The 12207-nt window shown below is 39.1% G+C and overlaps 1 protein-coding gene across 1 annotated transcript; it reads left to right on the forward strand.

The window, feature by feature from the left end:
* The first annotated feature begins 2101 nt into the window (after positions 1–2101).
* Positions 2102–11005, forward strand: LOC140168225 (uncharacterized). The gene is made up of 4 exons (XM_072191563.1): positions 2102–2199; positions 6041–6289; positions 7716–7845; positions 10086–11005. Exons 2-4 carry the CDS (start codon positions 6043–6045, stop codon positions 10288–10290), a joined length of 582 nt encoding a protein of 193 aa, XP_072047664.1. The 5' UTR covers positions 2102–2199; positions 6041–6042; the 3' UTR covers positions 10291–11005.
* The last annotated feature ends 1202 nt before the right edge of the window (positions 11006–12207 follow it).

Consider the following 12207-nt stretch of genomic DNA (forward strand, 5'->3'; position numbering starts at 1 on the left):
TTTGGGTGTACTTTGTCTTGGGTCCAATCTCTGTCATGGAAAATTTGCTATATCTTTCTAAATATAATAAGTGTTTGTTCTAGATTTGTGAAATAGCGTTTCATATTTGAAAGAACTAATGTTTAATTGCAACATTTCGAAACCACAAACCTAAACTGGGTGCTATGATGTACAAGATTGGGCTACGAGTATGCATTTTACCAAGTTGGCAATAGGTATTTCCTTCATGTTGCCAATGCATGACTTTCTTTATTACATGTATACTCAAAAACGGATTTTATTATACTAGAAAGTTGTTTACGTGCATGTAGGCTCCTTCACAGCCGGTTTCTGTCGTGTATGTTTACGAATGAGCTACATGCAGACTGGGTTGCCAAGGACTACCAGGACAAAGTATCGTTTTTGACTATAACAATGTAAATATTAGCAAGATTTGGATTTGACCTCCTATCAGGTTTACTGATAACATAATTAATTGGAAATCTGAAATAAACACTTATTTTGTAAACAGGTGAAACTCTATGATTATTTATGGTTGGAAACTTAGGAAATTGCTGTTAATGAAATAAATAATATATTAAACATACATTTTGTTTTTTCAACGATGAAAATCCATTCACAAATAAGGTTTTTAGGAACCATTTGACATTAAACATTTGAACAATTATTGCTCTATGAAAAAAAGGGATATAATTGCACCGCTGATCCAGGCTGCTGATAAGCTGTCAACAAGTGTGATCACTAATTCTACGATAATAATGAGCAATTATCTGACCAGACAGGAACCAAGCTTGGTATAAACAGTGCAGAAGGCTACTACCATCACTAATTGATGTTGGGAGTGACACTGGTGGTGGTGGTGGTGGCGGTGGGGGGGTAAATACCAGTAATTGGGGGTAGATAGTGGCTTTGGTTTTACACATTTTTGGTATAGCAACTGGACAGTTTATAGTAGTAACAATATAATCAACAGATTCAGAAAATAAAGATTGGTTTGAGCCCAGGAATCCCTGGGATTGAGTAATCAGTCTTTTTGATTATATTGTGAGCAGTGTAACTACCAATAAACTATACATTGCGAATAAATATCTCAAATAAAATACCATGTTTTTAATGGATTTTAACTGTAATTTACCAAACATTGGTAAATGGTAAAAATAATGGTAAAAGACAGAAGAGGTAAAAGGACAGAGATATGGAGTTATGAATTGATATGAAATCCCTTAAGCAGCAAACATTCTTAAGGTTGTCTGAATATAGATTGTTGTATAACTTGGATGATGTGATTTCAATTTAGCAGTTTGTTACAGGTATGAATTAAAGGCGTATTTTGTGATCCTAGCATCCTCTTTTTGTGACATTTTTCAGTACATATCCACGAAAAAAGCTTATTCCAAAATTTCAGTTGATTCCGATTTTGCGTTTTCGAGTTATGCATGATTATGTGTAGTACAATGCTCCATAGACAATGTCTTGTAATTTCGTTCTGGTATACCAGAACGAAATTCAAATTTCACGATATCTTTGCAAAACGAATTAATCTGCAAGAAATATTTTGTAAATAAACATTATGTAGCCAGAGGTTTCCAGTGATATAAAAATCTCAACTTTTTTGTGAAAAGTGGGGGGAATGAGGCTGTGGATCACGAAATGCCCTTTTAAATGTAGACCTATTTCGCACACATTTTTCAATTCAGCTTTCAACATGAAAATTTTGAGTATTTCCTAGTATGTCATTGGTGGTGTATTTACCAATAAATGCCAATATTTCACACCCGGTTAGTTGTGCCAAACATTCAAATTTACTAGCATTCCAAGTAGGCTACTTGCAATTCAAAGTTATGAAGTTGATCTGCATCCATGGCGTTGTCTTTTTAAAGACATTTCTTGTTGGTTTTGTTTCAGGTGATCTGTTTAGCCGATCACACAGAAGCTTTCACAACACTACCGAGCGACCCCGTATGTAATTGTAGTCAACCACCACCGTGTCTCAGGAATTTAGGCCTATTTCCAGTGCCACATAGCCTAGTGGAGATTACTTGTCCCACAATCATGACAATCGGCCCACCACGCAGTGTATGTGTTAAAAACACCCGTTGGATAAGTTCCAAGTAACGAACAGGAGTGTTACCGATGAGTTAGACAATGGGAGACAATATTGTACATCGAATGTTCAACTTTTTACGTGTGAGCCTGACGGTAAGTTTCTCAGTGCCAATGTATCATGATGCAGTCATGTCTACAGTAGAATTCATCTCGACCTTTGCAGGACTTAAACCCCATTAAAAGCTATTAAACCAAGATAACACTCATTGAAACAGCTCAACTGATTAAATCGGATCTTCTCTGGTTGTGCACATGTGTCTGTTTTACATGTGCGATATCGCAATAAAGCTGGTATTATAGCTTCAGTTGGGTAACCGATTATAAAGGAAATGCAAGGAAACAATGGTATGTGGACCTTTGTTCACGAAATGAGACAATGGCCTGCTTTTTGTTAACCAGCATTCTTGAAAATGAGCAACATAATGATTGTTGACTTAACACGGTTTGGAAATAATTTCTTCATATTTTTGGTGTTATCTGTCGTTTACATATCCTTCCTAAAACACAAAAGTGCGACCCTCTCCAAACACCTAAATTAGCTAAAAATTTAGGACATGTTACAAAACTATATTTTCTAGAATTTCAGAGAATAGTTTAAATGTAGCTTGTACCGTTTTTTTGTGGCATCCTTCAGAACGGAGCGGTCCGTTACCAATATAGTAAATTGTGGGATAGGCTTTTACGACGGGAATTCATAACAATTAGTGGGTTTTTAGCGGGTTCGCCGTCGGACAAGTTTAGAACTGTCAAGCTTTCGTCAGGAGTAGCTCTGACTTCTTCAGGACAAAGTGCCTAAGATTGAGACATGTAGACCGCCCCTTGTCTACTGATGACTCTGAAAAGAGTCGTTCACTGAAGACTGTCCCTTGTCAACAGAGAACAAGCAGATCTCGCCTATCTGCTAATATAAAGGTTTTGGTGGCTCTGAAAAGAGCCGTTTGCTGAAGACTGCCCCTTGTCAACAGAAACAAGCAGATCTCGCCTATCTGCTAATATAAAGGCTTTGGTGGCTCTGAAAAGAGCCGTTTGCTGAAGACTGCCCTTTGTCAACAGAAACAAGCAGATCTCGCCTATCTGCTGATTTTTTGAAAGTTTTGGTGGCTCTGAAAAGAGCCGTTTGCTGAAGACTGCCCCTTGTCAACAGAAACAAGCAGATCTCGCCTATCTGCTGATTTTTTGTAAGTTTTGGTGGCTCTGAAAAGAGCCGTTCACTGAAGACTGCCCCTTGTCTACAGAAAACAAGCAGACCTCGCCTATCTGCTGAATTAAAGGTTTGTTGGCTCTGAGAAAGAGCTGTTCAATGAAGACTGCCCCTTGTCAACAGAGAACTAGTAGACTGCATATACTGTAGTAGAAGTATACGGCTTACCAGGAACCATTTGGCCACTCATGGACCGATTGATTGATTGTATGCACGATGAGCGTTTATATCACTTAATTGCGGACGTAGTACAGATTAGCGGCTCTGTGATTGGTTGTTTGGTTGTATGTGGCGCTCTCTATTTTCAAACAACCAATCACAGAGCCGCTAATCTGTACACTTTGCCAGATAAGAGACGTAAACTCAGATATGGCAGTCTAAACCCCAGATAAGGCTCCATCTGGGGTTTACTTCTCTTATCTTATGTTTATGTTCCTTATTTAGGGTTAAGACGCCTTATTTGGGGTTGGGACTGGTTTATCTGAGGTGTACGTCCTTTATCTGGGGTTACGGCGCCTTATCGGGGGTTTAGACTGCCATATCTGAGTTTACGTCTCTTATCTGGGGTTAAGGCGCCTTATCTTGGGTTTAGATGTCTTATCTGAGGTTTACGACCATTATCTGGGGTTAACAACCCTTATCTAGAGTTAAGGCACCTTATATGGGGTTTAGATGCCTTTTCTGGGGGTTATGTTCCTTATTTAGGGTTAAGGCGCCTTATTTGGGGTTTAGACTGCTTTATCTGGGGTCTACGTCGCTTATCTGGGGTTACGGCGCATTATCTGGGGTTTATTGCCTTAACTGGGTTTAGACTGCGATATGCTAAGGTTAAGGCATCTTAGCCACAGGTAAGGAACGTAAACCCAGGATAAGGCCGTCTAAACCACAGATAAGGCGCCTTATCCCTAGATAAGGGATGTAAACCCAAGATAAGGCAGTTTAAACCCCATATAAGAGACATGAACCCCAGATAAGGCGGAAATGACACACTTATGCTTCTGCTTTCATTCAAAAATCACATTTACGCTCTACCAAATGGGGCCATCTTGGATTTCTGGGCAAAAATTATTTTGTAACGTCAAATTAATGTCAGATTCGGATTTCTTGAGGTCGACTTACCGGAAAAAGTGTCTTTGTACACGATTTTAGGTAATCTGGTTCAAAACTTATTTTTTTCAAGATGGCGCCGGCAGCCACCATCTTGGATTTCTGGGTAAATATGAGTTCGTAATGTCAAAGTAATGTCAAATTTGAAATCCTTGGGGTCGACTTATCCAAAAAAGTGTCTTTGTACACGATTTTAGGTCCTCTTGTTCAAAACTAAATTTTTCAAGATGGTGCCGGCTACCATCTTGGATTTCTGGGTGAAAATGATGCCGTAATGTCAAAGTAATGTCAGAAACGGAATCCTTGTACTCGACATATCCGAAAAAGTGTCTTTGTGCATGATTATAGGTGCTCTGGTTCAAAACTTAAATTTTCAAAATGGTGGCGGCAGCCATTTTGGATTTTGGCCTCTAGCGAAAAATGCCGGGATTTTTGCGAGGGACATGGTGGCTATATTTTTTCTAAATGGTCCATAGAAGTCGAATCAATCGTCAAACCTTACTAGCCAGAGAGTGGTCACCAGATTGAACTTTTTCACCTAACTATAGCTCAATATTTTCGGTCAAAGCTCCATTCAATTAACACGGGGAGTTGGCTAGCTATGAGCTAGCTATGCTTTGCCCTCACTCATATTCTATACGAAAGTGCGACTATTTCTGAACATCTAACCTAGCTGTAATTTTAGGTCATGTTAGAGAAATATATTTGCTAGAAGTTTGGAGAATAGTTTAAATATTGGCCAGTTATTTTTCACACAGTGATGTTAACTAGGCAAATGCAATATACTTCTAACATACACTATTTGTAAAGGTTGCGCGTCAATGGTGAGAGCACTGTGTATTGTGTATAGGAAAACGGACAGTAACTGCAGTATGTTGCTCTGATTTTCACCGTAAAAATCAAAATGGTGTCTTATAAAAATTAAACATGTGTCTATAAGGAACACGATCAATTAAGGCATAGACACAGATACATTGTAACAAAGTCATACTATAAAAAATATATACCAATAGGCCTATACCTAAATGTTAACATTTCGAGGGTTTCAAGCACCAACTTTTTTGACCTCAGCTGAACCAAACTGGAACGCACCTGTCCGTTCCATTTTGGTTAGGGGTGCTACTCGCCCTTACACCACATGTACACGCAAAAGGAATACACTACATATTCAGGGCTGGATTTACCATTGGGCCAGATGGGCCCGGGCACAGGGCCCCCAAATGTTTGGGGCCCCTAAATTGCTCTGTGTATGTTTCTTTTTAACCCGGAAACACCATTTTGGAACAAAATAGGGTAAAATAGCAAAATTTGGCCCTTCATACTGCAGTTACTGTTCATTTTCCTATACACAGTAGGCCTACTCTTACCATTGACGCGTGACCTCTACCTCTGTATGTTTAGGTATAGGGCATTGCCTAGTTAACGTCACTGTGTGAAAAATAACCGGCCAATAAAAGTACTCTCTGAAATTCTAGAAAATATAGTTTTGTAACATGTCCTAAATTTTTAGCTAAAAACGTTGGTGTTTTAGGAAGCAAGGGCACGGCACGGCCTGCAAAATTTTCTGTGTCAATCGAATGCATCTTTTACTGACTATCACTCACTTGTGTACCGCTCTCTTTACAGACATGACAACCGTAAACACGACAACAACTGATGTCACAACGTCATATTCCATGACAACGACATCAGGATCAACATCAACAGATAGCGCCACGTCAACGTCATCAGAAACGTCAACATCAATCACGTCAACGTCAATCACGTCAACGTCAATCACGTCAACGTCAATCACGTCAACGTCAACAGGCACCATAACATCAACAACAGATTACACAAGTACCGAGACAAGTACCAGACCCTCTTGTAAAAATGGTAATCTTTGAAACAAATTGGCAACTACTGAATTACAATGCTTCATTACAATGCTTCATAGAGCTCTTAATCTTTAAAAGAGCACTAAACACTAAATAAGATACAATTTTTTAAGATATTTATTTTGTTGCTACTAAACACGGATGTAAAACGTCATGGGTGCCGGTCGTTGAAGAGATTATCAACGTGGTGACTGGGCTATTCCAGTTGAAATCCACACTACCCCTGTGGAAGTATTTGGAAATATTTTCCACAGGGGAGTATGTTTTTCCAAGTATAATTGGTCAGAGTTAATCATTTTGAAACTAATACTCCCCTTGTATTATGGCTTTACCTATATCTTCCACAACTGGAGTGAGTATTTCAAATGGAAGTTACCGTTGTCTATTCACCCGGGGGTCACTCTCACACAAAAGTGCCTCCCACCCGCGTCCGAACACCTCTGAAATGCACCCTTAATGGCGAATTTTCACATAACCAAATTGCACCCACACATGCAAAATCATACCCTAAATGGCGTAGCACATGCCTAAACCATACCCTAAATGGCGTCAACTGAGAAATATCTATATTGATACCCTAAGTGGCGTTAACAGGGAAATGAGCTAATTTGATACCCAAGGTGTCTTTTTGATGTTGCAGACATATAAATACTGAAGAAAACATACACAAAAGTAACAATAACCAATTAGAAAGTGGTGATTTTTATGAAATTAGTGCAAACTCACTCAAACAATAATATTACTAACCCTAAACGTCTAAGGATTTGGCTGAAAAAGGACCCCTAAATGGCGATGCCTTCTGAAAAAGTACCCTTTTTCAAAAAGACGTCGTCGACGACGCTGTGTGGTGAAAAACATACCCTTTTAGACGTTTTTCTTGGACACGGGTGCGTAGCAAGTCAAGTAGTGAGTGACACCCGGGTCTATTCAATTCAGAATTGATACTCCCTTTGTGGCAGAGTTTAGCCGAATCTTCCACAGGGGTAGTGTGGATTTTAAATGGAATAGCCCATTTGCCGAACTTGCATGCGAACCAGAACTGGGACAACACCCTAAAATTGATCAGAATTTAGGTTTTCGTATGTTTGGAACAATATAGATGTGCTTGCTAATGAAGCTGGAAAATGGCAAACGTGACAGCAATAATTACTTTCATTACTTCCGTTTTCGCTATCGGCTCGAGTGAGGACTCCGGAAACTTATACTTTACCATGTTTACAGGGGGAATTAATAATTCGACTGCGCAGTGCCAGATGTGCATTGTTTACATGTTACTCATTTCGGCAACAAATGGACGGTTAATTCTCATGATTCTGCCCTCCATATTAATAAATGCGACTTCAGTTTTGATGCGTGCGATTTTTGTTGTTTGATTTGTTAGTTTTAAGGTAATGTCAGAAATTTCTTATTTTCGTGATTTTTAGGAACAGCAAAACCCTGTAAGGATAATCGATGCAGAAACTGTGGCTGGTTGGTTCTCTTGTTTCTTCCAGTTTTGCTTCTCCTCTTTGCGTCTTGGTATTATCGCCATAAAATAAGGATTTGGATCCGAAGGTATATAAATAACTCGATTAAATGTAATGTTAACAGAATCGAGCGACACGTTTGTGAAGGTTCCCATTCATCCATGTATCCATTATAAAAAATTAAACTCTTTTAAGATCAGGTGCGATACCGTAACCTCCCCCAAAACGCGAGTTCAGTTGAATGTCTACGGTAGGTATTATGATTGTCTAAAGGATAGCAGAATGCTTTGAAAAATAATTAAATGACATTATATCACACCCGTCTTTGTAAACTATTAATGTCGGTTTATTCTATAAAATCAAAGTCTTAAAACTACGGAAGCTTCTAAGTGCCACGACCGTATTATAAAACCATTCAACTGTACTCGCGTTTTGAGAGGCTACGGTACACACCGACATCACCTGGTAAATAATTACATTGTACAGCAGAGAAACTAAAATCAATACCCGGGATAGATACACATGTATGTTCTATGCACGATTTGATATTCACACGATAAATCTTTGGATACCGGGGTAGAAAATCTCCCGTAATTTTTTGATTCTAAAGAAGCCAATTTCAAGACTTGCACTTGAAAATATGTGTTGAAAGAATATGATAGTCGTTAGCTTGCGTATTGAGAAATAACCGTGCGTTTTGAACTCAAAAACTGACACAAATTCTGATTTGATATGTGCCGAACAAAAAAAGACAGCTGCCCTCATTCGTAAACACTCGGGTCACGGAAGATACACGGTACTATAGCGCAGCGTAGGCCACTGGTGGAGGTGGTGACGTATACCATGCTCACTGGCATCTACAGAGGTCAGTCACCAGGCTATTGTCAATAGCCTTAGTCGGATGTCCCTCGGCCCATTATGCGTCTCAGAACTATTAGACAGGTCGGAACAAAATGGCCATGCGTGGCTGCGGACTACCATCATGGCGATTTCTGCCATGAAGATATCGGGGCGGTGACACTGTGCGGTATCGCACTTTATCCTAGGTGCATATTTAGGCCGTCTGTTGATTTGGCGGAAATTGGTCATTGACCAGTGGCAGAATGGTGTTAGCAGAGGTCGTTGTACATTGTATGTAACAGAATCCACGCTACTAACAATCGGGCTCAGATTTTGAGTCAAGCTAACGACTATCATATTCTTTCAACACATATTTTCAAGTGCAAGCCTTGAAATTGGCTTCTTTACAATAAAAAAATTACGGGAGATTTTCTACCCGGTATCCAAAGATTTATCGCCTGAATATCAAATCGTGCATAGAACATACAAGTGTATCTATCCCGGGTATTGATTTTAGTTTCTCTGCTGTACAATGTAATTATTTACCAGGTGATGTCGGTGTGTACCGTAGCCTCTCAAAACGCGAGTACAGTTGGATGGTTTTATAATACGGTCGTGGCACTTAGAAGCTTCCGTAGTTTTAAGAGTTCGATTTTGTAGAATAAACCGACATTAACAGTTTACAAAGACGGGTGTGATATAATGTCATTTAATGATTTTTCAAAGCATTCTGCTATCCTTTAGACAATCATAATACCTACCGTAGACATGGTAGAATTCCATTTACAGGCATAATAATATGCCTCTACATGAGTATTTTTTAAGTAAGAGGCGAAGGCAGATGACCTCCACAAAAACATTATTTAGAGTTTGAGCAACTATATTACTGATACAGGCGGCTGTGCAAAAGTAAAGGTAAAGGTAAAGGAGACGATCCTGTATAAACAGTGATCGGAGTGCCCATCTCTCTTTCATTGGCGATTGGGCCAGACTCCTCCATGTAATGTTACTATAGGGGATCGCTACACCTCCTCTACAGCGAGTCTGTTACCTTCCCAGCATTTAAGAATGCCGGTACCCATTTAAACACCTGGGTGGAGAGGAGTAATCGAGATAAAGTGCCTTACTCAAGGGCACGCTCGAACCCGCAACCTTCCGATTATGAGTCAGCGCCCGTTCGGCTAGGCCACCGTGCTCCCTTTAGACAATCATAAAGCTACCGTAGACATGGTAGAATTCCATTTACAAGCATAATAATATTATGCAAACAAGTATTATTGTAAGACCAATCTATTGTAATGTTTTGTGGAAAGTGTCTGCATTTCGTCTCTTTCGTCAACGTCTCTTTTCGTCAAAAAAAAAACAAACCCGCATATGCTTGTAGATGGGATTCTACGGTATTACTGCAACGCCAATAGATTATAGATTTCAAACTTCACAACTTCAAACGATAAATACCGCAATATCAAACTATGCTCATATTTACAGGTGTATTCGGGTTACGAGTCCGCATGGGGCCATGTCTTCAGAATTATTGACCGAACAAGGCTCCATTTACAGAGAACCCACTACGCAGGATTCAAATCCGGATTCGAATAATTCAGAGGAACAACAAAACGATGATGCAGGAATTGAAATAACGCAAAATTTAAATAATCCAGTGGAAGAACAACATGACGAAACAGCTGTATGAAATTTGCCTACCTCTTGAGGAGCGGACAGAAGAATAACGCAAAAAACTGATTCCGTCCGCAAGTCTTGCTTTTATGGTCCAGGACCACAATGCTATATTGGAACGCCATTATTTTAAAGTTTTTTACACCCGGCGTAACTTACGCTAACATTGATAAAAAATCCACAAATATTTTCGCTACTCCTATATACCGCGTGTCCACACCTAGTCTACTCCTAGCACTAACGGCGACCAGTTCCACCAATTATTCACTTCTGGTCGGCGTAAACATCGGCTACCACTTCCGGTGTTTTCGTGACCTTTTTCAACCACGCGATATGTAATGTCTTTGTTCCGACAAACAAAAGGGTCAAACTTACACCGGGTGCCAGGAGTAGCAGCGTTTACATTGCAACCTAAGCCTGGCGGAGGTTAGACCCAGCTCGCTACTCCTGACTTTTGTCAGGAGTAAATCGTAAATCACACTGCCACTACTCCTGGCAGCGCCTACCGCTACTCCTAGCAATTTGCGCCGACCAAGTTCCGCCGCGCGTACGTCCGACAATGTGAACACAAGTCAGGGCCTCAGCCCTGCGGGGCTTACGACATTAATGATTTTGCATTGTGGTCCTGGACCACATGTTGTGGACGAAATGATATATTTGTGAAAATACACGGGCTGTACGCATATCTATTTAAATACAAGGAAGGTCTGAATTTTTTTTATTATTACGAGGTTAGGTCTGTATAATGTATAAATGAAAGTTGATCTTAAGTTGAAGTTAATCCTGGGGGAGGGGCAGGAGGCAGTGGCGTGCGCAGCACATTGAAAGTGAGGGGGGGGGGCAGGTTGTTCAGTTCCCCCGAATGGAGTCTGATTACCCAGCAAACACAAAAACGTTTTAAATAAGTTATATTTGGCTTTCGGTTTAGGTAAAAACGTTTTAATAACATTAAAATGTCGGGTTATATAAAGGTCATGATAACGTTTTAAAACGTTTTTATGAAAACACACTACAACAATATTTTTAAATGTTGTCAAAAAATGTTATTGTAAACTATTTTTGCAAACATTTTTGCCAAATATTGTGTCAATACTAAAATAACATTATGTTAAAATATTTGAACCCAGCAAACACAGAAAGGTTTTGAAAATGTTTTTTCAAAACCTTTTAATAACATTTAAATGTCGGGTTATATAAAGGTCATGCAAACGTTTTTAAAACGTAATTGAAAATATTTTGGGCAAACATTTTTCGCAAAATATTTTTTCAACTCCCAAAATAACATTCTGTTTAGAATGTTTTGTATCAAGTTTTCAAGAATGTTTTTGGAATGTTATTAAAACGTTTTTATACCCTTTATATAACCCGACATTTAAACGTTTTCTGTAAAGCATTTTTGTTTGCTGAGCAGTAGATTAGGCCAAAAAAAAAAGGTTTGTCTCAAAGCTGACGAGAAATTTAAAAACAAATGCGAAATGCGATTTCTTTTTTTTTTTTTTTTTGTATTTTGAGAAAAAAGTCTGATTTTCGCTGTTTTTTCTGGAAAAACTATAAAAAAATTTTTTGGAAATAAAAAAATTTCCGCATTTGTTTTTTGTCAAATCGTGGATTTTACAAACGCGCGCGTCAGCTTTGAGACGAACCTTTTTTTTTTTGGCCTTATCAAAAATATTTTTTAAGGTTATGAAAACGTTTTATACTCTTAATATACCCTTTAAATCTCCTTGAAGCGTTCCATGATCCTCCTCAAAATGTGTATTTGCTTAGCACAGCTGCGACCTGATCTAAAGCCAGCCTGGTTGCTTCTCAGTAAAGGATCCATGTGAGGTCGGATTCTGTTCAGAAGGATCTTGTTGTACACTTTTGCGGCAATGGACATAAGTGAAATACCACGGTAGTTTGTCATGAGAGAGAGGTCTCCTTTCTTTGGCAG

Source organism: Amphiura filiformis, chromosome 13, assembly GCF_039555335.1.
Source record: "Amphiura filiformis chromosome 13, Afil_fr2py, whole genome shotgun sequence".
Classification (NCBI taxonomy): domain Eukaryota; kingdom Metazoa; phylum Echinodermata; class Ophiuroidea; order Amphilepidida; family Amphiuridae; genus Amphiura; species Amphiura filiformis.